This window comes from Typha angustifolia, chromosome 15 (genome assembly GCF_048772165.1).
Source record: "Typha angustifolia cultivar Huaian chromosome 15, ASM4877216v1, whole genome shotgun sequence".
Taxonomy (NCBI): Eukaryota; Viridiplantae; Streptophyta; class Magnoliopsida; order Poales; family Typhaceae; genus Typha; species Typha angustifolia.
Genome location: NC_133253.1, coordinates 3651610 through 3676215, shown reverse-complemented (window position 1 = coordinate 3676215; position 24606 = coordinate 3651610). Strand labels below are relative to the sequence as shown.

General features: G+C 36.1%; 3 protein-coding genes across 8 annotated transcripts; 1 reads left to right on the top strand and 2 right to left on the bottom strand.

The window, feature by feature from the left end:
* Window positions 1-5867: 5867 nt before the first annotated feature.
* On the bottom strand, window positions 5868-7707 carry LOC140776937 (protein ELF4-LIKE 4-like). 4 transcript variants are annotated; one of them, XM_073120795.1, is made up of 2 exons: window positions 7390-7707; window positions 5868-6561 (listed from the first exon to the last, which is right to left on the bottom strand). In XM_073120795.1, the coding sequence occupies exon 2, from the start codon at window positions 6514-6516 to the stop codon at window positions 6172-6174; it is 345 nt and encodes a 114-aa protein (XP_072976896.1). In that variant the 5' UTR covers window positions 6517-6561; window positions 7390-7707; the 3' UTR covers window positions 5868-6171. The 4 variants fall into 4 exon arrangements, with proteins under 4 accessions (XP_072976896.1, XP_072976895.1, XP_072976894.1 ...); XM_073120794.1 differs by having other exon boundaries at window positions 5868-6556; window positions 7421-7707; XM_073120793.1 differs by having other exon boundaries at window positions 7421-7706.
* Window positions 7708-9253: 1546 nt separating this feature from the next.
* On the top strand, window positions 9254-12137 carry LOC140779363 (stress-response A/B barrel domain-containing protein UP3-like). Of its 3 annotated transcripts, none has more exons than XM_073124390.1 (2): window positions 9254-10085; window positions 11820-12137. In XM_073124390.1, exon 1 carries the CDS (start codon window positions 9303-9305, stop codon window positions 10080-10082), a length of 780 nt encoding a protein of 259 aa, XP_072980491.1. In that variant the 5' UTR covers window positions 9254-9302; the 3' UTR covers window positions 10083-10085; window positions 11820-12137. The 3 variants fall into 3 exon arrangements, with proteins under 3 accessions (XP_072980491.1, XP_072980490.1, XP_072980489.1); XM_073124389.1 differs by having other exon boundaries at window positions 11815-12137; XM_073124388.1 differs by lacking the exon at window positions 11820-12137 and adding an exon at window positions 11429-11709.
* A 2006-nt stretch (window positions 12138-14143) lies between these two features.
* Window positions 14144-15318, bottom strand: LOC140779368 (protein VACUOLELESS GAMETOPHYTES-like). The gene is made up of 2 exons (XM_073124394.1): window positions 14784-15318; window positions 14144-14351 (listed from the first exon to the last, which is right to left on the bottom strand). The coding sequence occupies exons 1-2, from the start codon at window positions 15284-15286 to the stop codon at window positions 14333-14335; spliced, it is 522 nt and encodes a 173-aa protein (XP_072980495.1). The 5' UTR covers window positions 15287-15318; the 3' UTR covers window positions 14144-14332.
* Between the last annotated feature and the right edge of the window lie 9288 nt (window positions 15319-24606).

Below are 24606 nucleotides of genomic sequence, written 5' to 3'. Positions count from 1 at the left end.
TGATTGTTCTTAAGTGTCATTCTTTGCTTACTGGGATTGCCTTGCCATGAAAAACAGGGCTTTGATAAAGTCACATTAGAAAGTCTCAAACTCTCAGATGCATCCTTGGCGTATGAACAAATGCACCCCTGTTCTTCCATTATATTAATGGACTATCATGTCACAATCTTCAAAAGCTGCAACAACACACTACACTACCTTTTTTAGAGTTACTCTTAAAAATATTTCGATATTAAATCAAGCAGGAATTGGCTGTTATGTCGATTATTAAAGGACAAACAAGAACTAATCTGCCCATCCTAAGATACAGAATCAGTAAGAGGAACAGCATGCAGTAGAGATGATGACCTGCAGTACTGAACTCAAAAAGTAACTCCATCCAATTAATCCGCACAATAACAGGACGTGCCACAAAATCCAATATGAGGAATCAACACAAAACCATTGTATACTACAAAGCAAAGAGGTTATGCATAAAAGAATAGCAAGGGTTATGAAGATCTTGCTGCATAGTGGCTCAGATTGAGCTATAGCATAGAGGTCCCTATGTTAACATTGTTGGAGTATTGCTCTACATTGTTCAATCACACAGTTGAGCCTACCATGGCCTACCTATGGTAAGGTAAACATCCAGATTTCACCTTCTCATTCATGACCCATATAATCCATTAAACAAATCCAATCACCACCTCTTGGTGTCTGAGATTCACAACAAAGAAGCACAAAACATTTAGCAGATCTCTACTAAAGTAACCGAATCCAAAGAGAAAAGATGAAGGTAAAGAGAGGCACAAAAAACATTTAAGAATAAGTTGTCCTGATTATGGTCTCAGAACTTGTCTGGATCTTTGTAATCAAGAAAGTTCCTGGACCTTACTCTAAGAGGTTTATAAACTAATTAAACATAACTTGAGGAGGTACTTAATAAGATAAGAGAAGGTGCCACCATAAAAGAAAGCCAAGAGGGCACGGCCACTTTCTGAATAGAATTACACTCATTTCCACAGGCATAAAGTGGAAAGCAAGGAGCAGTGAAAGGAGATCTAATTGAAAACATCCCAGTGTCCCTCTTCACATTGCTCTCCACCTCCGCAGCATTGCCAACCACCAAGTTCTTAACTGGTCAAACCCACAAGGAGTGTCAATGAGAGGCTTGATGCAATTACATTAGCATATAAACTTAACAAACAAAAAGAGAGGGTCTAGCAGCTAAATGACCATCATGAATCCTCAGCTGAGTTAGAGGAACAGTATCATCTGAGTAGCGTAGATAATCCAAATCATATATAAAATTCTTCCAGGCAGTCGCATAATGCAAAACTTCAACTTAGAAAAAGAGCATATGCACAGTGAGAGAATTTCTAAACCGTCGAGATCAAGTCTGAGTACATTATGATTACGGTTATACTGTTCTACTTCAAATATGACTAGGTTCCTGTGATTTTGTGATTTGCTCCTAAGTTGAAGTATTAGAGCTCAGGGCCAGAATTGACGACCAATTTAGTATGTATTCCACCTTGAAGGTTACTACTTAGCATACAGCATATAGATTGTGTATTGTGATGATGGAGAGCAGTTTAGTTAATCTGACATGCGATTTTGGAGCTAGCGAACAGCATTGGTTTGATATGTCGATTGGTTCACCTTGTGAATGCAAGATCATTACAAGTCGCATCGTAAGAGTTAAACCCAACATGAAATAAAAATATAAGATGAGAGGCTTAATATATTATGATGGGCCTATGACCTACAAGCTTAAGCTTATGTGATAGATTCATTGTACTAAGAATATCAAATCAAGTAGAACTTCCGCTAAGATTGTGACTCCAACTTCACCAATGCTAATGCTCCCTTAGTTTGGTTCTGGGATAACGCTAGACTTTCCATATCAAGTTCAAACAAATCTCGGATTTGGAATAAAGCAAACATGGATACAACTCATTGAGCATTATTTCTCCTACATTCATCACAAACCAAACTTACCAAAGAACAGGGCAAAAGATTCCAGATTGAAACTCACTACTTTGCCAACACATCAAAAATCCTACTCGTCCCTGTTTCTGAATTGGCCACCTACCAGACACGCAGACAATCAAGCTACCATATTTCACCGACCGATAAGACTGTGCCAGTTGAACGAATAAGAAATCCTTATTCATAAATAAAAAAGAATTTATTCATAATTTATATTAAGACACCATCAAATATAGTATAACTAATATCATAGTTAATATTGCTATCATATTACTAATGCTATAGATATTGAACCCCTTATTGATATTTTCTATATTCTAACTCAGAGTGGAATAAGGGAGAGGAACATCGATCCTAGCATTGCAACTATATATTTTTTTTAAACCATAGATAAAAAAAGAAGAAGAGTATAACACTATCCATAAATTATAAGTTACCTTCTTTTTTAACTAAGCAAGATCTAAACAAAACTTAATAACCATATGTTTAATAAAAACCACCTTATACCCGATATCAGAAATTTCTCAAAACCCTAATCTACAGATTTTCCTATTCTTATTCAGTACAACTTGAACATTAAAATTGAAAAACTTGTAGGAATTATAAACTAGACGCAAATCAAATTAATGACGAAAAATAAGAAATTGCAACAAGATCAATCACCTCTCGGCAATCTATCCGAGTCCAAACTCAATTTGATCCGATCCGAATTCGAATCCGAACAGAGATAACTCAAACTTCTGAGTCCATAAATAACTACTTAAACTACAAATTGCAGAAAAGAAAAACCAAACGAGTATAGTATTATTACTCTCCAGTGTGCTCTCCTTCCCGTCCTATATGCATGACATCCCTTTTTATCCAAATGAAGGGAGATTGAAAGGGGAGCAAAAAAAAAAACACTAATCCTGCTTCCCACCTTGGTAGGTGATTCATGTGGATTTCTCTATCCAAACTCCAATAAAAACAATTAAGCTAATTAGTTCCATTCAAGATCAATCTTGGTAGGTCATCCGGGTCCACCTACGACAGCTCAGCAATCAACATAGAGAAAAGTTTGGTGGAATCTATCAACAGAGAGGAGGCAGTTCTCTTTGTCCTCTCCCTTTTCATAGATTATATATACATTATATGTATATCTGCCTGGCTAGAACAAAGCAGTGGCAAATAAGTATGTTCTTCTAATCTCACATCATATCATGGTATACAACTGTGATCTGCACATAAAAACTCATTCAAAAGATATTTATTTTTATCAACGGGAACGAAGAAGAAGAAGAAGAAGAAGAAGAAGAAGAAGAAGAAGAAAAGGTGACCCAAATCCATAACAATAATATTGTCTCAAAGCTTTTGAGAGATAGAGTTACATAAGATTTCAACTGGGGATTTACCTCTAAAGATAAACAACCATTGTACTGCAGTAAGGAAACCATAGCAGTTATTTTAAGGATATAATATAGCTTGTGGCAATTAAAACTTGTTAATGACTACATGGGAGACTTATCACCATTCCCGAGCCATTCTTTAAATTAGAGAAGAGGACAAAGCTCAACGTAAAAATAATGGAAAGCAATGTGGGCAGCTAATATCTTTGCTTCCTTTCATTCTCAAACACATATTGATAGCTTTACTGTATACATCTGGACCACAAAATTTTAACCTATTACTAATTTTATATGCATGCCATCTGGGGATGTTATCTCATCTAAATTAGCTTATTCCTACTGCATTAAAGTATAGTGCATGGAATCCTTAAAAGTCCCGCTAATCTAAGGTTGCCTATTTTGCGAGTAGCTTGGAATCTTCCCTCCTTCACCTCACTTGCAAGACCAAAACTTTGCTCATAAAACAAATGAAGGACCAACCTGTAACGCTCTTAATTCTTAAACAAATGGATGTAGGTTGAGGTTAACTAGGAAAATGGATATAATTGTACAAAAGCCCATGACTTTGGGCATGTCTGATATCTTAAGCTAATGAGATAAATAATTAAGTGTTTGCTGATAAGATGGTGCTTAATTGTGACAAACACAAACGAACCACTCTATTTTAGAGCACGGCGTTGCGTTTGCTTTTGGCCAACGCTAGCTTCATCTCCATTTCCACAAAATGTTTGATAGATTTCCCTTTTGCTTGGGTTGCGTCATCTTTTGGTTCAACCATATTTGGTGAAAGCTCTGCTCTTTATCCATTAGTGTTCCTTTTCTTGTCGTCTATATATCAATCACATACGAAAAGTGTACTCTTTTAACGTGGTGGCCTCGAAACCAAGCATTCTATAATTTGTTGTCAAGTATTTGATGATCCAAAGAATTTATTTACCAGATTTGATCAAGTTGCTGGTAGATGAGCTGATGGGTAGAGTACGGGCAAGGATCACGTGTGTGTAGGAGAAATAATTGCGTAATTAATTTCTTGGTGATTGGACCAGCAAAAACCTAAGCAAGTAGCCCAGCTTGGAGATCGATTTGCTTCGGTCATGCATGCCATGCAAACGTTGCCACTCTCGCTACCACATTTGCTCTGTTTCCATCCTTCATGATAAGCTTTGATAGAGACACTGCTGGCGATGCGATTGATGTTTTAGAATCTTCCGGCCTTATGATCTGCATGCCTAGTGTTTCGGATAAGAGCAGTAGAAATGAGAACTCTAATTCCAAAGATCACAATCATTTCCTTCAACCTTTGATTCATATGTTGTGCAGATCGAAGGAGCAAGCCCCGAGTCCCCAGTAACTCAATGCGCTGTGTCGTCTTCTATTGGGCAAGAAGAGCCATGCGAGTAGTGTTATAATGCCCAAGCTGTGAATCCGAAAAGGATTGATGTAGGTTGGTCCACCTAGAGACAACTGAACAATCGAGACTTAGAGGGGGGAAAAAGAAGTGTCGTAGAATCATCAATAGTGCAGCGAGTTCTTGTGGGGGTGTATTAATTGCAGACATGGGAAAGATAACAAAAGGACCAAAAGAGGCAGAGAGATGAGCATTAGTGTGTAACTCCAATCTCCAAAAGGAACCTTTGGGCCCCTTGTCCTGTTGTTGGGTGTCACTGTATTTGGATAGTTCTGGTACTCTAGTGCTTTGGTTCCACAACCTTTAGCTGCTTTTTTTTTTTAAAAATAAATAAAATAATATAGTTTTTCAGCTACAACAAAGTGACATGCAGGAGAATACCGTTGGCTGGACCAATACAGCGGTCAAAAAGCCCATCTGATCTTATCTGAGATTCGTATGGCCTTACGGTATATGATTGGAAACCAAAATATTGTAGAAGTTGCTCTCTTGCTGATGTCCTAAAGCATCTTCAGAAGGCCACTAACTTTACAGGCAACTCACAAAGAGATGAGATGCATGCTTCCTCCCCTCCCCGCATGGAGGATGAAAAGGGCCTCTCAGTTAGCCAAAAAAATAACACAAAAAGGTTTGATTCCATGGGAGTGGGGAAAGACCTCTCTTTTGTAGCTTTGTGAAGTAGAAAACAAGTACCAATCCTCTCGGTAATTAGAGAGACAAGAGAAGAGAGCTGAAGCTGAAAAAAAAAAAACTCCCCGACAAATATAAACCCTTATCTCATCAGACTAAGGATAGCTGACAAAAAAGAAAAAAAAAATTAAAGAGTTGGAAGAGGTACTGACCTTGTCCTGTGACAAGAGAAGGTGAGGGGAAAGCTGAAGCTGTTCAATTATTGGACTAACAAAAGGAGTGAGGTAGCCAAATTTTATGGATGATTTACATGGAACAAAAGCAATAATGTACACACCAATCATACATTCTCATAGGATCCAGAAAAGCAAGGATTTTACCTCCAAGATAAGAAGAACACATGCAAGTATCCAAGAAGAATTGCAGAGGTAACAAGGATAAGTGCTTAAAATTCAACACCTTCAATCCTATTTACACCACAAGCACGCACCATATATAGTAAATAGAAGGTACCAGCAAACAGATAAGAGCAGTAATCTATGTTAAAAGCTGTAATGATCATGGCTTTCACGAAAGATGTATCCGTAGAACTGATATAGTGAGATTAAAACAACTGAAGAAAAATGGACTTCTTCAATTGCCAGAGGATGAAACGAGCTACTTAAAAGTTACAAGAACGCTAAGATATCACCTAGCATGTGGACCTCCAAGCTATACTCTATACCAACTGCCGTCCTCTTTGCTTGACTTGCCAAAGAATGCGAGCCTCCGCGCCTACCCAGGCCTAATTCTCTTCTGACCGGCTTTGCCGTCGGATCTCAGAGTCCCTGCAGAGTCCCCTTCGGACGATGCATCGATGGATTTTGCAAAGGAGGTCGAGAGGTCGGCGTAGAGGTCGACGACGCGCCTTATGTTGTTGTTGAGCTCTCTGATTAGGCCGACGTTTCTGCTGAGGTTGTCTGGAATTTTCGACTCATGGTTCTGGTTGATCTCATTGATCAAAAGGCGATTTTGATCCAAGATGCTCTGGACCTGCACAAAGCTCTTTTGAAAGGTCTGGAGAACTTTGTTGTCCACTTGAGTTCCACTGCCAAGGCCTGAGAAGGTTCCTCCATCCATTTCTTTTCTTCTCTTTCTCCACTCAGATGGAAATCAACACCTGCTCTGCAAACAATACAAGAACACAAGAGAAGATTCAAATGAAGGTATGTATTAGGTTGGTCACCCTCTTATTCGCTTCTAAAGCACGTCAACAAGCTCAGGTGAGGTAACAATGCCTACCCATCACCCTAGCACCTTAAAGAAACCAAACCAAACCAAAAAAAAAAAAAAAAGACCCAGCTAGATTACCAAGGATGATAGAGAGGGGAATCTATTGGGAGTTGGTTCAGACATCAGGAAGCATGAGAGACAAGGACTGAGGAGAAATTATGACTCCCATGTCTTCTTTTCACAAAAGGGATCAAGTTTTCTAATACCATAGACACAAACCAAAAGCTGATCTGATTCTATAAACAGAAGTCCTACTACCTCTGGATTTCAGAAGGAAAAAAGAATTTCCATTGAGAAATCTCACATTCCAATGTACACAGGAAATTAAAAATAAAAATCAGATGGGTGTGAAATTATGATATTACAAAGTAAGAAATGAAATAGTAAAAGGACATTTGAGTCTGGTGGAGCGCACGGATAGAGGACGGAATTTTGTAGCCCAAGTGCTCCACCGTACGAAAAATAAAATCTTGCAGAATTCCATGAATAGGAACTAAGACGAAACCAAACGAAGAAAAGAAACAAAGACGAAAGAAAGTGGTATGAGCAGCCCAAGATCAATTTTTGACACAAAATTCTAAAAAATCTCGGTATGTAACGAGGACCAACCTCGCATAACTATCCAAAAGAAGGCTTGAAGCATTGTTTTCTCCATCACCCGCAAATCCCGAAACGAAGTAAGATATATAGATTAAAGAAAAGAAAAGAAAAAAAAAAAACCTTAAGGGACCTCCATGCTTCTCTGTCATACCTTGGAAATCTGGAACATTTTGCCTTGGCGGATTCGAGACGCGAGAAACCGTAGGACAGGAAGGAGAAGAAATCTCTCTTACTCGAGAGAGAGAGAGAGAGAGAGAGAGAGAGAGAGAGAGCAAATGGAGGTAAGGAGGAGGCGATTTAATCAAATCCGGAAGGAAAGGTACGGGGCCTCCTTAAACTAAGATGGAGAGAGAGAAGGAAGGAATTACAAGTTGGTTCGGCAGTCTTCGCTACGAGATCTCCTTCTCTCTCTCTCTCTCTCTCTCACTAATTAGTTTGTGGATTTTATACTTATTGTTCAATTCTTTCCCAAATCTTGTCCTATTTCTTTGCTTCATATAAGAGAAAGATCTCCTCCTCGGAACAAAAAATAAAAATAAAATAAAATATCTATTTCGTTAGGTATATTCTTTTAACCATTACAATAATAAGAAATCTTTACGAGTTATGAGTCAACAATGTGATCAAATTCGTTCGCATAGTAACTATGAACTTCCCATATATGAGATATTACAGCTATCAGACACTAATCAACATGAGCTGCCTTACCCTGTTAACCATGTTTCTCTCTAATTCCCATCACATAAGAAAACCTCTTCATTAAGCGTTACTCCTGCTTAGAGGTATGAATACTTTTATGAAACACCACCACTTTGCTTGTTTTGAGGTACTGTACCCAATTGGAGTAAAGATCTTATGTGACCAACTATATGGCGACCATGTGGAAGGTTAGTAGACATCTCTAGGACCAGTGAGGACCACTCGGACAGTACAAATAGCTCAAGAGTTTATTACGTATTACGTCACATGGTTATGCTTAGAATTAATATTGTATAGTACTTTTTTAATTTTTTTTATTTATATCACTTTACTCTTGTTAAAACTGACTCGATTATTAATTCAGCCATCAAATGTCTATAATATCTATGTGATTTTACTTTTTACCTATATTTTTGAGATATTTTATTTGATTATTTATTTAAAGAGAGGTAAATTGTGATAAAGAGATGCAAATTAAGACTTCAGGCTTGCAATTTCAAAGAGGGGAGGATAGATGAGGGAGAAAAATGCATTTTGTTCTAAGTTTGAAGAATAAAAATTGGGTGAGTAAATTTAATAAAATGAGAAGGAAATTTTGAAATTTTGTTGTCTACTACGGTGAGAAAAATTACTCTAAGAATATATATATATATATATATATATAACGATTTATATCAGTCTAGACTATAGTGGGGCAGAATGATAGAAATGAAAGTTTATGGGGAGTAGTTTAATGTTATGTATAAACGAGGGTAATATGTTTCTGAATGACTAACATATATATATTTTTAATGTAATGTAGGGTTAGAGGTATGGAAGTTGGCTATAATTAGACTGACTAAATTGGGATTCTAAATTTAGAAGGGTACTGAAGTATTTGTGTTATTTTAGCACATAAATTAGACGCCAGTATGATGATCATTTGGGCTGTGTGGGCCTAGCTTGGTACAATATACTATCCATCCTTCTTTCATCGTTTCCTTCCTCCTAGCCCATGGGCTTTTAGCCTTTTGGGCTGAGGCCTATTACTACTAGTTTATGCTTTAGATTTTGGTCTAACTCTCTTAGATAACGTTGGGTATAGTTTGAGTCAAAAACCGTGGGCGTCTACCTGCTATTGTTTTTTTTATTTATTTTTAATTTAAAATAATTCCTTAGTCTTGCACAAGATTGAGAATATATATAGAAACTAAACTATATATATATATCTGCAATATGATACAGGGGTGAAAATGTAATTTAGTTAATAAGAAAGATGGAGAAGCGTTGGTGCGCTACCGATCAAAAGTCACGGCATCCACACCATCAGTCTACTCTACTCCCCTCCCAACAAAATGCTGTCTCTTAAAACCCTCCCGTATCTTCACCGCCCTTCCTCCCCCTTCAAATCCCTCCGCTTCCCCTCCTCTTCCCCTTCGCCTCCGTCTTCCCTCTCCTTCTCCTTCTCCTCGTCCACCACCACCATGGCTGCCGGTATATCCACCGTCGAGCATGTCGTCCTCTTCAAGGTCCGTGACTCCACCGACCCCTCCAAGATCGACGCCATGATCTCTCACCTCCGCTCCCTCGTCTCCCTCCCCGGCGTTGCCCACCTCTCCGCCGGACCAGTCCTCCGCAACCGCTCCGCCGCCGCTACCTTCACCCACCTCCTCCACAGCCGCTACGCCTCCAAGTCCGAGCTTGCCGCCTACGGATCCGACCCCACCCACCTCGCCGTGGTCAAGGATTTAGTCCTCCCGATCTGCGACGACATATTGGCGTTCGACTGGGTCGCCGCTGGCATCGCCCCGGCGCCGTTGACGCCGGGGTCAGCGGCAAGGCTTACCCTGGCGAAGCCGACGGCGGAGTCCTCCTCGGCGGAGGTACTGGAAGTTGTGGCATCCGCGAAGGATAAGGTGGCCGGTCCGGTGGAAGTGAGTCTTGGGGAGAACTTTTCGCCGGCGAGGGCGAAGGGATACGAAATCGGGATGCTCGCGGTGTTCCCTGGAGTGGGGGAGCTCGATGGAATGGATAAGGGTGAGGTGGACGCGGTGAAGGAGAAGGTGCAGCCGCTGTTGGAGAGCGTGATTGTTGTTGATTTCGTGGTGCCGCCGCCGCCATCCTCAAATTTGTAGAAGGTTGGAGCTTTTCCTATTGCCTCAGTTTGATTTGGGTGAAAAGTGTTAACTTGGTAATTAGTAACGGAAAACTCATGAAATAAGATGTGATGAACCCGGTTAGAGATTTGTAATAATAAGAGGCTCGTTTATGTCTAGAAAAATCCTTGAGGTTCTCGGAGTGGGGATGCCATAGCATTTTGCCTGAACTCTAAATGGATCTCATAATAATTTGTTCTCAATGACATATTTTGGATTATGTTGGTGTGCGCTTTAAACCAAGATCATTAAAACTCTTTCTATATAACACTCCTTGCTGCAAAAGCTAGTTTATGTGAGTATTTTCTACATGTAACAGAATCACCTGAATGAACTGATATAGGTGCTTGGAAATTCTCTTTAACCGGAGAATGGATGATGGAGATGGAAGAAATGTATTTGTTATGCACCTATTGTTCTTGATTGTGATAGCATGTTATACAAATTTGGCTAAGCGTTAGATGATTCAATCAGAATGTATTTTGTGCTAGTTTCCTATTGTTAAAAGGTTGTGCTAATTGATCAGTAACATTGGACGATGGTCATGTCTTAACTGCCTTGTTTTGTCAAAGTTGTGCTGATCATTCGCTGACAGTGTAGGTCATTTAGGTTAGTGGTGTTAAAATAAAATGCCGATTGCTTATGTCCAAACCAACTGCTACTGTGATCAATATTATTCATTTTTGTGTCTAACCTTCTCTTGTTCTGATTACTGTCATATGCATGTTTCAACCTTTGAACTACATAGTTCAATCAATCTTTTTTTTTTTTTTTCTTCTGTAGTTTCTGTTTTGCTTCTTGATTACTATTATCTGTGAGTTAACACCAACCATAGTTTGAAGTTTCATCTGAAACCAAGACATTTCGTTGAAACATTTCTTGTTTGGATCCTATCCGATCTGAAATTACCTCCAAAACTGGCATCCAAAACAGACCTGAATAACAATTTTTTTATTGTATTTTTTTATTCTAAGTTGGATATGACTTGAATCAAATCTGTACCTAACTCAATATCAACCTCATTGCTATAATGATGTTAGATTTTGTGTGATGCATTGAGAAATAAGATAAAATAATATTTTTTATCAAAAGAAGTCTGAAACTGAAGTGAAATAGATCGAAACATTTCAATGTTTAACCAACTCAAAACTGAAGTTTTGAACTATAACACTAAAAAGTTTTGAACTATAACATTTCAATGCTTATATATTTGGTTTCTAATTTGTATTGTGCTCAACTTTAAAAGTCTGTTATTAGAGTTAAGACACAATATTGGATTTAGCAAGTATCTTGGCGACTCAGAGTTGTGATCCTCACTGCATCAGATGCAGAACTGCTTGGATGGTAATCAGGAAGACTTGGATAAGCATGACCCATCTGTAATCATCTGAAGGTTGCATGGACAATAGTTCTAAAAGTGTTCTTCTCTTCCTTGGCTTTGATGTTTCCAGTTTCCACTGGTTCTGGTCTGTTGACTTTCTGGAATGTTGTTCAATGATTGAGAGTATATTCATTGCAGAGATTATATTTAGAACCAGACTCGACGGTTCTTTGTGTGCTGAATTTTATCAATTTAGTAAAATATTAACTTCATGTTTCGTTGGAATGTTGTTGATTGTTTAAATAAAGCTCTTAATTGATTTTTTTCTCTGAGAACTATGTATAGCATTCATACATATCATTCAAATGTCATTGTTTTATTCCTGGTCAGGTTAGATCTGGTCTGGAAGCTGTTATTTACAAATTAGCAAGTCAGGTATTCATTCAGCTCCACTGATGAATGAGATTATACTCCTAAAAATACTTTCCTATATGAACAAGCTTCTCGGAAAGAACATCTGATGCTACTTGAAACTCCCTGGAAAGGCCTTTCCTGTGAAGTATGTAAATTGGTGTCATTAATCTACTGGGATTTATCATACTCCTTGATGGCAAAAGAATCCTTCTAATACGAATAATTAAGCTCCATGTAAATGTATCAAGATAGGTACTTTGTTTCTTTTGGGCAAATGGAGTTTCAAGTTAATTATGAAACAGAGTTTCGCTGCTCATGTCGATGTGCTGTTTTGGTATCCCTTTGATATTGTGTCTGCATAAGTAAAACTAGTCTAATTATTAATTTGCAGGTTGAACTTGGTCCATGTTAAGATCAAGATTACGACGAAAGAAGCTACAAAACAATCCATTCCTTTTTGGGTTAAACAAACTAATCTTTTTTGTTTAAAGAAAAAGAAAGAGGCTTAAGAAATATCCTTGCGGTCACGGGAAATGATACATTCCAAACACATCTTTAGTTAGAATGAATCGGTACTCAGGCATTCCACTCATCCCACCAAAAAATAATATTTTTATATCTACTCTAGTTTGCAAACTAGTGAGGAACATTATTTGCCTCTCTATAGATATGTTTTATATTAAATCATTGAAAGTTCAAATCAAGCCGTCATCTAGAATTCCTTTCAATTTCTATGGGCTGGATTATAGATTAAGAAGCTGAATAAGAAGACCACTCTTAGGAATCCATACTCCTTAGCTTTTATCATGGCTTTCGGTAAAGCCCAAGCTTCAAAATAAATGGCTTCGACCCTTGTGCACGGTACATTAGAATCCCTAAAGATCCACCGGGCACTACCCTATTTAGTTCTAGGGTCAAAAGCACCATCAACAATTATCTTAATTATCCCAAAGCTAGAGGGATGCCATTTAATACTGGTTATACTCCAAAATTGGTAGACATACAGTTTATCTTCCTTAAACATGTAAGTATTTTGAATCTTCTATATTTGCTACAATGAATTAGCAATAATAGCAAGAGTAAAAACAGTATTGTTATTCAATCCTTCTCTTTAACCCAGTCCTCTAATAGCCAATCCCCATTAAAGGAAAGATGAACCTCCTGATAGATCGCAAAATTGTGAGGCTATCTCAAAGAGATGCCCGAGTAATTTCACCATCCCCCACACATATTACACTTAGGATCAATAGATATGCCATATTTGAAAAGTCTATATTTTGTTAGCAATTTTCGCCTCATAAGTTTCCATAGAAAATATTAATCCTCACGACAATATTTATGCATCACAAAAAATTTCATTTTAAGTCAAGTTTAGAAATTTTTTGAATAAACTTTATTAGCATTCCAATCACCAAGACATATCCGTCCGGTCACTTTCTTGGTCCCAATCTTAGTATTCATATTCAGATAAGTCATTTTTCAAGCAATGAGCATGCTAAAAATCCATGCGACTTGATAAATACATATATATATATATATCTACCATCTCCAATGAAATGGATAAAACTATTTCGGAGATGAACTATAGAATTTTGAAGATGCTTATAAAACATAGAACAATTCATCTTAATACGATTATTTTAAATTTAAATTTTTCCATATTTAACATTCATTAGTCTAAACCATAAAAAATATTTACTCGTGATCATTTGCCAGATTTTAGGAGCAACAAAAACCCACGTAGCAATTCTAAGATCGCTAATGTTCAGTTAATCATGTTCCACCAAACTAAGTGCAACCTTTTAGTGTCCTTAGATTTAAGAAAAGTCTTGAAAAAATGTCCTACCAGCCAAAGAGAGATTATCCCTGCAGCACCCACTGAGCCTATTTTTAACTTTGGTAATGACATCCTTCCGATCTTAATAGAAAGTTTCACACCCAAATACCAAATATCGAAAAGTAAAGCTTCCATACATCTCTAATGCTCAATGAGAGAAGATGCAATGCATGAAGGCTCAGTCGTGGGAGCAGAGAGAAGTTGGCGAGTGGACTAGTTGATTAATCAATCATAAATTTTTTCTAAATGTGTTGTTGTCATGGGCCATTTTGATGTGACCGTCACATTGTCATTTTGATTAAGTCAATCCATAAATTAAATCAAGAAAACTACAAGTCAATCCGAAGTCTTTCCATATATATATATATATATATATATATATATATATATATATATATATATATATAATTGCATACAGTGTTGACAATCGTTTTGAACAAGTAACATTTTATTTTTCCAGCCACAAAATCCAAACGTTAAAGACCAACATATATCACAATATCGCATGGGAATACATAGGAGGGACACTTATTTCAGTTGTGAGAACAATTAACATATCAAACCGAAGATATATCACAATATATAATTATACTGCTAGAAGAAACGAACGAGTTGGAGTAGTATGCTCTCCGTGTGCCCCAACACACGACTGGGTAATTAGACATTGAATGCATCCCTGCATTAATTAGCCAAAAATATGATTAGCTGCATGAACACTCCTTGAAAGCATAATAAAGAAAATATTTTCGTACATTTATAATTGCCACTAAAAACTTTTAAATTATCATAACTGTCATTACATATTTTAGAATGTCAGAATGGTCATAAAAATCTAACTCTTTCGGAACTACAATTTATGATTAGTGTTTTTTTTTAACAAAATACTCTTAACAGATTAGTAATATTTGATATAATATCTAATAGCGTTTTTAAAGTAATGTATAGAAGATAAATTAGTAGTATTTTTTTTTAAAACTAAATTCTAATTAGATTTACTTAATAAAATGATATTTTTGAAAGAGGAGAATGTTTTTGGTAGCAATGATGTAGAACTCTCTTAAAAGGAAAAAAAAAAAAATTAGCCAATAAATGAAGTAAGTAAGCTCACAAGAGACTAGATATGTCGAACCCGCCGCCGAACAAAGCGAGGATAGAGAGCACGTCAAGGCCAATATCTAATAGGCGCAGCAAGCCGTTTAGTCTTCCTCCGCCGTTGTGGTGGCCGGCGGGTGCGCGTATTGCTGCATTCGGGGCAACTTGAGGTTGCAGCTGCCTAATAAGGCAAACTGGGTGGAGGTCATAATTATACGCTTCCAAGTGGTAGAACATCCCTTCCACCATCTGCGTGCATCCATCGCACCGGCGTAGACTCGTGCCGTCGTGCGACCTCTCCGGCCGGAGGAACAACGTCATGAGGTGGCCTGACAAGAAGAATTGGGGAGGGGATTCGGCGCAAAGGAAATGGAGATCGAAGTCGCAGGAGTGGCAGCGGTAGCGGGCTCCTGTGCCGCGGAGGTTGCAGCCGTTGCAGGTGTAGTTGCGTCCATTGTCTGTGGGGATTAAGATGTGTCTTTGATCATGAAGGATGTGGGTTATGTTTTGCCTCGCCATGTTCGTCGATCTCTCTCGAGATTAATTGATTCCCTTCCTTAAGCTTGGATGTGCAAAGAAGAAAGGGGAGATAGTTACGTATATATAGAGAGCCATAACAATGGTAGGAAGCTACGGACGTAAGAAGAGGAGATAGATACATAGTTGACGTTTACTTTTCACTCGGTAGAGACCTAAACTTTTGTACATGTATACAAACAAATTCATTACTCTCATTGCAGACCATTCTTCCATTCGTAGATGGATTTATTTATATATGGGTTTAAATAAAATCAATATAATTAGTTACAACCAGACACAGAATTTTCTAAATTAAAAAAAAAAAGACAGTAACGAGATGCGATTAGTTTCCAACCAAATCAACCGACAGCCTCCCAGTAATGAGAATAAGGGGTCACTTCAACAAGTCGCTTGAACAGCTTTATTACTTCACTTTTGTATGAAAGATCATCTAGCAATTTCGGAGGTAATTAACGTACAACTTGAAGTAGGTGTCGGCCCCACAACTCTGCATTAATTTTAAAATGAAAAGATAAGCTATATTAATACTCATTAGATGATGGGTAAGAACACAATATGGAAGTAAATTAAAAGTATAGGTGAAAATTCCCTACTCAACCCTAGTGATTGTGCAAGTCTGAGTTGCAATTATATGATATATTATTATTATTAAAAGTATAGGTGAAAATTTCCTACCCAACCCTAGTGGAACTGTGGAAGTTTGAGTTGCAATTACATGATATATTATTATTATTGAAAGTTCATACATATCAAATATCTTTTGAGAACTTTTTTTTTTGATATAAATTCACCCACTGAACTATGAGAAATATCTCACTCGACCTTTTTGATTAGAATTTCATTATTTATTTATGTTCATAAGTTGTCATGTAATATTTACGTGACAGCTAATGACCAAAATACCCTTATATATGTGATAATTTAAAATATATTTTTATAATAACTAAAATATTCTTAAATAGTTAATTAGAATTTTCTCCCATTCTCTAATGCTAGCCGATCGATTCTTACCATTTTCTCTCAAAGTTTGCTCACACCACCCCACCCTTTTCTCCTATCTTTTCAACCTTCCACCTTTATAGCATCTTCAAATTATTCTAAAAAAGATGCATCTTCTATCACTTATCTTAGTGGCATCTTCAAATTATTCTAAAAAGGATAGCATCTTCAATTACTAATCTTCATGCCATCTCTAATTCCTCCTAATATTCTCATTATTGCACTCTCCCGTCAAAGAATTAAAAATTCCCATCAAATGTTCTATCACTATCATCTTTCTCATCACCGAAACTATTGTAAGATTTCTATCACTATCATAAAATACTAAAGATTCAATCTAAATATTTGAGAATAAAATAATAACCCTTTCGGAGCAAGTAATAAGAATATGATTCATAGATTAGAGAGAAAGAGATGGTTCATAAATCAGAGAGAAACCTTTCCATGATGAACTCTGGCTTAGAATCCAAAGAATACAAATTAACTATATATATATATATAGTTACTTGGTTAGTTCGTACTCACGTTGACGTTTATTTTTTGTCCGACTGATTAGATGCCGGTCTTTCTATTATAGGTTTGTCCTTTCTTCCGCGACACTAGTCAGGTTACTTTTGTAATTCAAATTAATCAATCATTTCGTAATACTGGAAGATTATTGATGTAACGTGTCTTACATGTATACTATTAACCTTACTTAGTCGATCGCACTAATTAGTTTGTGGGAGAAGGAACTACTTAATTACCTGCTTAAGATCAAGATTACGACAAAAGAAGCTACAAAACAATCCATTCCTTTTTGGGTTAAACAAACTAACCTTTCTTTTAAAAGAAAAAGAAAGAGGCTTAATAAACATCGTTGCGGTCACGCGAAATGATACATTCCAAACACATCTTAAGGTAAAATGAATTGGTACTCATACATTCCTAAGTCATCCCGCCAAAAAATAATATATTTATATTTACTGTAGTTTGCCAACTAATGAATAACATTATTTGTCTCTCTATAGATGTGATTTTTATTAGATCATTGAAAGTTCAAATCAAGCATTCATCTAGAATTCCTTCCAATTTCTACGGGCTGGATTATTGATTAAGAAGCTGAATAAGGGACTGAAAATCAATTTCAAAGATCACTCTTAGGAATCCATACTACTTAGCTTTTATCATGGCTTCCGGTAGAGCCCAAGCTTCAAAATAAATGACTTCTATCCATGTGCACGGTCCATCTTCTGCTAATAAAACACGTACATTAGAATCCCAAAAGATCCACTCCGCACTACCCTATTTAGTTCTAGAGTCAAAAATACCATCAGCAATTATCTCAATTGTCCCAAGGCCAGAGGGATGCCATTTAATACCGGTTATACTCCAAAATAGGTAGACATACAGTTTATCTTCCTTAAACATATAAGTATTTTGAATCTTCTATATTTGCTACAACGAATTAGCAATAATAGAAAGAGTACAGACATTATTGTTATTCAATCCTTCTCTTTAACTCAGTCCTCTAATAGCCAATATCCATTAAAGGAAAGATGGATCTTCATAACAGTCATAGATAGATCGCAAAATTGTGAGGCTATCTCAAAGAGATGCTTAGTAATTTAACCATCCCCCACACATATTACACTTAGGATCAATAGATATGCCATATTTGAAAAGTCTATATTTTGTTAGCAATTTTCGCCTCATAAGTTTCCATAGAAAATATTAACCTCACGACAATATTTACGCAGCACAAAAAATTTCATTTTAAGTCAAGTTTAGAAATTTTTTGAATAAACTTTATTAGCATTCCAATCACCAAGACATATCCGTCTGATCACTTTCTTGGTCCCAATCTTAGTATTCATATTCAGATAAGTCATTTTTCAAGCAATGAGCATGCTAAAAATCCATGCGACATGATAAATGCATATATATATATATATATATACCATCTCCAATGAAATGGATAAAACTATTTTGGAGATGAACTATAGAATTTTGAAGATGCTTATAAAACATAGAACAATTCATCTTAATACGATTATTTTAAATTTAAAATTTTTCATATTTAACATTCATGAGTCTAAACCATAAAGAATATTTACTCGTGATCATTTGCCAGATTTTAGGAGCAACAAAAACCCACGTAGCAATTCTAAGATTGCTAATGTTCAGTTAATCATGTTCCACCAAACTAAGTGCAACCTTTTAGTGTCCTTAGATTTAAGAAAAGTCCTGAAAAAATGTCCTACCAGCCAAAGAGAGATTATCCCTGCAGCACCCACTGAGCCTATTTTTAACTTTGGTAATGATATCCTTCCGGTCTTAATAGAAAGTTTCACACCCAAATACCAAATATTGAAAAGGAAAGCTTCCATACATCTCTAATGCTCAATGAGAGAAGATGCAATGCAGGAAGGCTCAGTCGTGGGAGCAGAGAGAAGTTGGCCAGTGGACTAATTGATTAATCAATCATAAATTTTATCTAAATGTGTTGTTGTCATGGGCCATTTTGATGTGATCGTCACGTTGTCATTTTGATTAAGTCAATCCATAAATTAAATCAAGAAAACTACAAGTCAATCCGAAGTCTTTCCATATATATATATATATATATATATATATATATATATATATATATATATATATATATATATATAATTGCATACAGTGTTGACAATCGTTTTGAACAAGTAACATTTTATTTTTCCAGCCATAAAATCCAAACGTTAAAGACCAACATATATCACAATATCGCATGGGAATACATAGGAGGGACACTTGATTCAGTCACGAGAACAATTAACATATCAAACCGAAGATATATCAGAATATATAATTATACTGCTAGAAGAAACGAACGAGTTGGAGTAGTACTAGATGCTCTCTGTGTGCCCCAACACACGACTTGGTAATTAGACATTGAATGCATTCCTGCATTAATTAGCCAAAAATATGATTAGCTGCATGAACACTCCTTGAAAGCATAATAAAGAAAATGTTTTCGTACATTTATAATTGCCACTAAAAGCTTTTAAATTATCATAACTGTCATTACATATTTTAGAATGTCAGAATGGTCATAAAAATCTAACTCTTTCGGAACTACAATTTATGATTAGTTTTTTTTTTTAACAAAATACTCTTAACAGATTAGTAATATTTGATATATTATCTAATAGCGTTTTTAAAGTAATGTATAGAAGATAAATTAGTAGTCTTTTTTTTTAAAACTAAATTGTAATTAGATTTACTTAATAAAATGATATTTTTGAAAGAGGAGAATGTTTTTGGTAGCAATGATGTAGAACTCTCTTAGAAGGAAAAAAAAAATTAGCCAATAAATGAAGTAAGTAAGCTCACAAGAGACTAGATATGTCTAACCCGCCGCCGAACAAAGCGAGGATAGAGAGCACGTCAAGGCCAATATCTAATAGGCGCAGCAAGCCGTTTAGTCTTCCTCCGCCGTTGTGGTGGCCGGCGGGTGCGCGTATTGCTGCATTCGGGGCAACTTGAGGTTGCAGCTGTCTAATAAGGCAAACTGGGTGGAGGTCATAATTATACGCTTCCAAGTGGTAGAACATCCCTTCCACCATCTGCATGCATCCATCGCACCGGCGTAGACTCGTGCCGTCGTGCGACCTCTCCGGCCGGCGGGACAACGTCATGAGGTGGCCTGACAAGATGAATTGGGGAGGGGATTCGGCGCAAAGGAAATGGAGATCGAAGTCGCAGGAGTGGCAGCGGTAGCGGGCTCCTGTGCCGCGGAGGTTGCAGCCGTTGCAGGTGTAGTTGCGTCCATTGTCTGTGGGGATTAAGATGTGTCTTTGATCATGAAGGAAGTGGGTTATGTTTTGCCTCGCCATGTTTGTCGATCTCTCTCGAGATTAATTGATTCCCTTCCTTAAGCTTGGATGTGCAAAGAAGAAAGGGGAGATAGTTACGTATATATAGAGAGCCATAACAATGGTAGGAAGCTACGGACGTAAGAAGAGGAGATAGATACATAGTTGACGTTTACTTTTCACTCGGTAGTCTTTTGTACATGTATACAAACAAATTCATTACTCCCATTGCAGACCATTCTTCCATTGACCATGTCGTAGATGGATTTATTTATATATGGGTTTAAATAAAATCGATATAATTAGTTACAACCAGTAACAAGATTTTGTAAATTAAAAAAACAGTAACGAGATGCGATTAGTTTCCAACCAAATCAAACCGACAACCTCCCAGTAACGAGAATAAGGGGTCACTTGAACAAGTCGCGTGAACAACTTTATTACTTCACTTTTGTATAAAAGATCATCTAGTAATGTGGAAGGTTATTAATGAGCAACTTGAAGTAGGTGTCGGCCCCACAACTCTGCATTAATTTTAAAAAGAAAAGATTAGCTATATTAATACTCATTAGATGGGTAAGAACACAATATTGAAGTAAATTAAATGTATAGGTGAAAATTCCCTACCCAACCCTAGTGGAACTGTAGTAATACTCATTAGAAGTCTGAGTTGCAATTATATGATATATTATTATTATTGAAAGCTTATTCATATCAAATATCTTTTGAGAACTTTTTTTTTTTGGATATATATTCACCCTCTGAACTACGAGAAATATATCATTGGACCCTTTTGATTAGAATTTTATTATTTATTTATGTTCATAAGTTGTCATGTAATATTCACATGACAACTAATGACTAAATTTTTTTTATACGTTTATGATAACTTAAAATATATTTTTTAATAACTAAAATAATTTTAAATAGTTAATTAAAATTTTCTCCCTTTCTTTAATGCTAGCTGATCGATTCTTACCATTTTCTTTCAAAGTTTGCTCACCCCACCCTACCTCTTCTCCTATTTTTTCAACCTTTCACCTTCACATCATCTTTCAAATTATTCAAAAAAAGATGCATCTTCAATCACTCACCTTTGTGGCATCTCCAAATTATTCTAAAAAGGACAGCATCTTCAATTACAAATCTTCATGCCATCTCTAATTACTCATAATATTATCATTATCGCACTCCCCTGTCAAAGAATTAAAGATTCCTATCAAATGTTCTGTCACTATCATCTTTCTCACCACCGAAACTATTGTAAGAAAATACTAAATATTCAATCTAAATATTTGAGAACAAAATAATAACCCTTTTGGAGCAAGTAATAAGAATATGATTCATATATCAGAGAGAAAGAGATGTTGGGTGAAAGTAACTCTCAGTGCCTCCATTCCATGGTGAACTCTGGCTTAGAATCCAAAGAATACAAATTAACTATATATATATATATATATATATATATATATATATATATATATATATATACTTGGTTAGTTCGTACTCACGTTGACGTTTATTTTTTGTCCGACTGATTAGATGCCGCTCTTTCTATTATAGGTTTGTCCTTTCTTCCGCGACACTAGTCAGGTTACTTTTGTAATTCAAATTAATCATGTGGATGCTATATAATCATTTCGTAATACTGGAAGATTATTGATGTAACGTGTCTTACATGTATACTATTAACCTTACTTAGTCGATCGCACTAATTAGTTTGTGGGAGAAGGAACTACTTAATTACCTGCTTAAGATCAAGATTACGACAAAAGGAGCTACAAAACAATCCATTCCTTTTTGGGTTAAACAAACTAACCCTTTTTTTTTTAAAGAAAAAGATAGAGGCTTAAGAAACATTGTTGCGGTCACGGGAAATGATACATTCCAAACACATCTTTAGTTAAAATGAATTCGTACTCAGGCATTCCTAAGTCGGCCCACCAAAAATTAATATTTTTATATTTACTGTAGTTTGCCAATTAGTGAGTAACATTATTTGCCTCTCTATAGATATGTTTTATATTAAATCATTGAAAGTTCAAATCAAGCAGTCATCTAGAGGGATGCCATTTAATACCGGTTATACTCCAAAATTAGTAGACATACAGTTTATCTTCCTTAAACATATAAGTATTTTGAATCTTCTATATTTGCTACAACGAACTAGTAATAATAGCAAGAGTAAAATCATTATTGTTATTCAATCCTTCTTTTTAACCCAGTCCTCTAATAGCCAATCCCCATTGAAGGAAAGATGGATCTTCAGAACAGTCATAGATAGATTGCAAAATTGTGAGGCTATCTCAAAGAGATGCTTAGTAATTTCACCATCCCCCACACATATTACACTTAGGATCAATGGAGATGCCATACTTGAAAAGTCCATATTTTGTTAGCAATTTTCGCCTCATAAGTTTCCATAGAAAATATTTAATCCTCACGAGCAATATTTATGCACCACAAAAATTTTCATTTTAGGTCAAGTTTAGAAATTTTTTGAAGTAAAAACCTATAAGAAGAGATTTGATCCTAGAGAGCCTCCTAGGATCATGCATCCAAATCCAAGTATCCTTGGATAGATATCTCAGTAGTAGTTGCATATTAAAGATTTGCTTCCCTAAAATTGGCCCAAACCTAAAATAAACTTTATTTGCATTCCAATCACGAAGACGTATCGATTTGGTCACTTTCTTGGTCCCAATCTTATTATTCATATTCAGATAAGTCATTTTTCAAGCAATGAGCATGCTAAAAATCCATGCGACTTGATAAATACATATATATCTACCTTCTCCAATGAAATGGATAAAACCATTTCTGAGATGAACTATAGAATTTTGAAGATGCTTATAAAACATAGAACAATTCCTATTGATACGATTATTTCAAATTTTAAAGTTTCCATATTTAACATTCATTAGTCTAAACCATAAAGAATAATTACTCGTGATCATTTGCCAGATTTTAGGAGCAACAAAAACCCACGTAGCAATTCTAAGATCGCTAATGTTCAGTTAATCATGTACCACCAAACTAAGTCCAACCCTTTAGTGTCCTCAGATTTAAGAAAAGTCTTGAAAAAAAGTCCTACCAGCCAAAGGGAGATTATCCCTGCAGCACCCACTGAACCTATTGATATCCTTCCGGTCTTAATAGAACGTTTCACACCCAAATACCAAATACCGAAAAGGAAAGCTTCCATATATCTCAAATGCTCAACGAGAGAAGATGCAATGCAGATTTATCCCTATTAGGCAACAAAAGGTTCAGAGTACAACCGCAAGTTGAAAGAAAAATAATCAAATCAAATATTACACCTAAAATCAAATCCAACAGTAAAGGAAGGCTCGGTCGTGGGAGCAGAGAGAAGTTGGCCAGTGGACTAGTTGATTAATCAATCATAAGTTTTTTCTAAATGTGTTGTTGTCATGGGTCATTTTGATGGTACCTCACGTCGTCATTTTGATCAAGCCAATCCATGAATTAAATCAAGAAAACTACAAGTCAATCCGAAGTCTTTCCAAATATATATATATAATTGCATACAGTGTTGACAATCGTTTTGAACAAGTCAACATTTTATTTTTCCAGCCATAAAATCCAAACATTAAAGACCAACATATATCACAATATCGCATGGGAATACATAGGAGGGACACTTGATTCAGTCGCGAGAACAATTAACATATCAAACCGAAGATATATCAGAATATATAATTATACTGCTAGAAGAAACGAACGAGTTGGAGTAGTACTAGATGCTCTCTGTGTGCCCCAACACACGACTTGGTAATTAGACATTGAATGCATTCCTGCATTAATTAGCCAAAAATATGATTAGCTGCATGAACACTCCTTGAAAGCATAATAAAGAAAATGTTTTCATACATTTATAATTGCCACTAAAAACTTTTAAATTATCATAACTGTCATTACATATTTTAGAATATCAGAATGGTCATAAAAATCTAAGTCTTTCAGAACTACAATTTATGATTAGTTTTTTTTTAACAAAATACTCTTAACAGATTAGTAATATTTGATATAATATCTAATAGCGTTTTTAAAGTAATGTATAGAAGATAAATTAGTAGTCTTTTTTCTAAAAAACTAAATTGTAATTAGATTTACTTAATAAAATGATATTTTTGAAAGAGGAGAATGTTTTTGGTAGCAATGATGTAGAACTCTCTTAAAAGGAAAAAAAAAAAATTAGCCAATAGATGAAGTAAGTAAGCTCACAAGAGATGTCGAACCCGCCGCCGAACAAAGAGAGGATAGAGAGCACGTCAAGGCCAATATCTAATAGGCGCAGCAAGCCGTTTCGTCTTCCTCCGCCGTTGTGGTGGCCGGCGGGTGGGCGTATTGCTGCATTCGGGGCAACTTGAGGTTGCAGCTCACTAAAAAGGCAAACTGGGTGGAGGTCATAATTATACGCTTCCAAGTGGTAGAACATCCCTT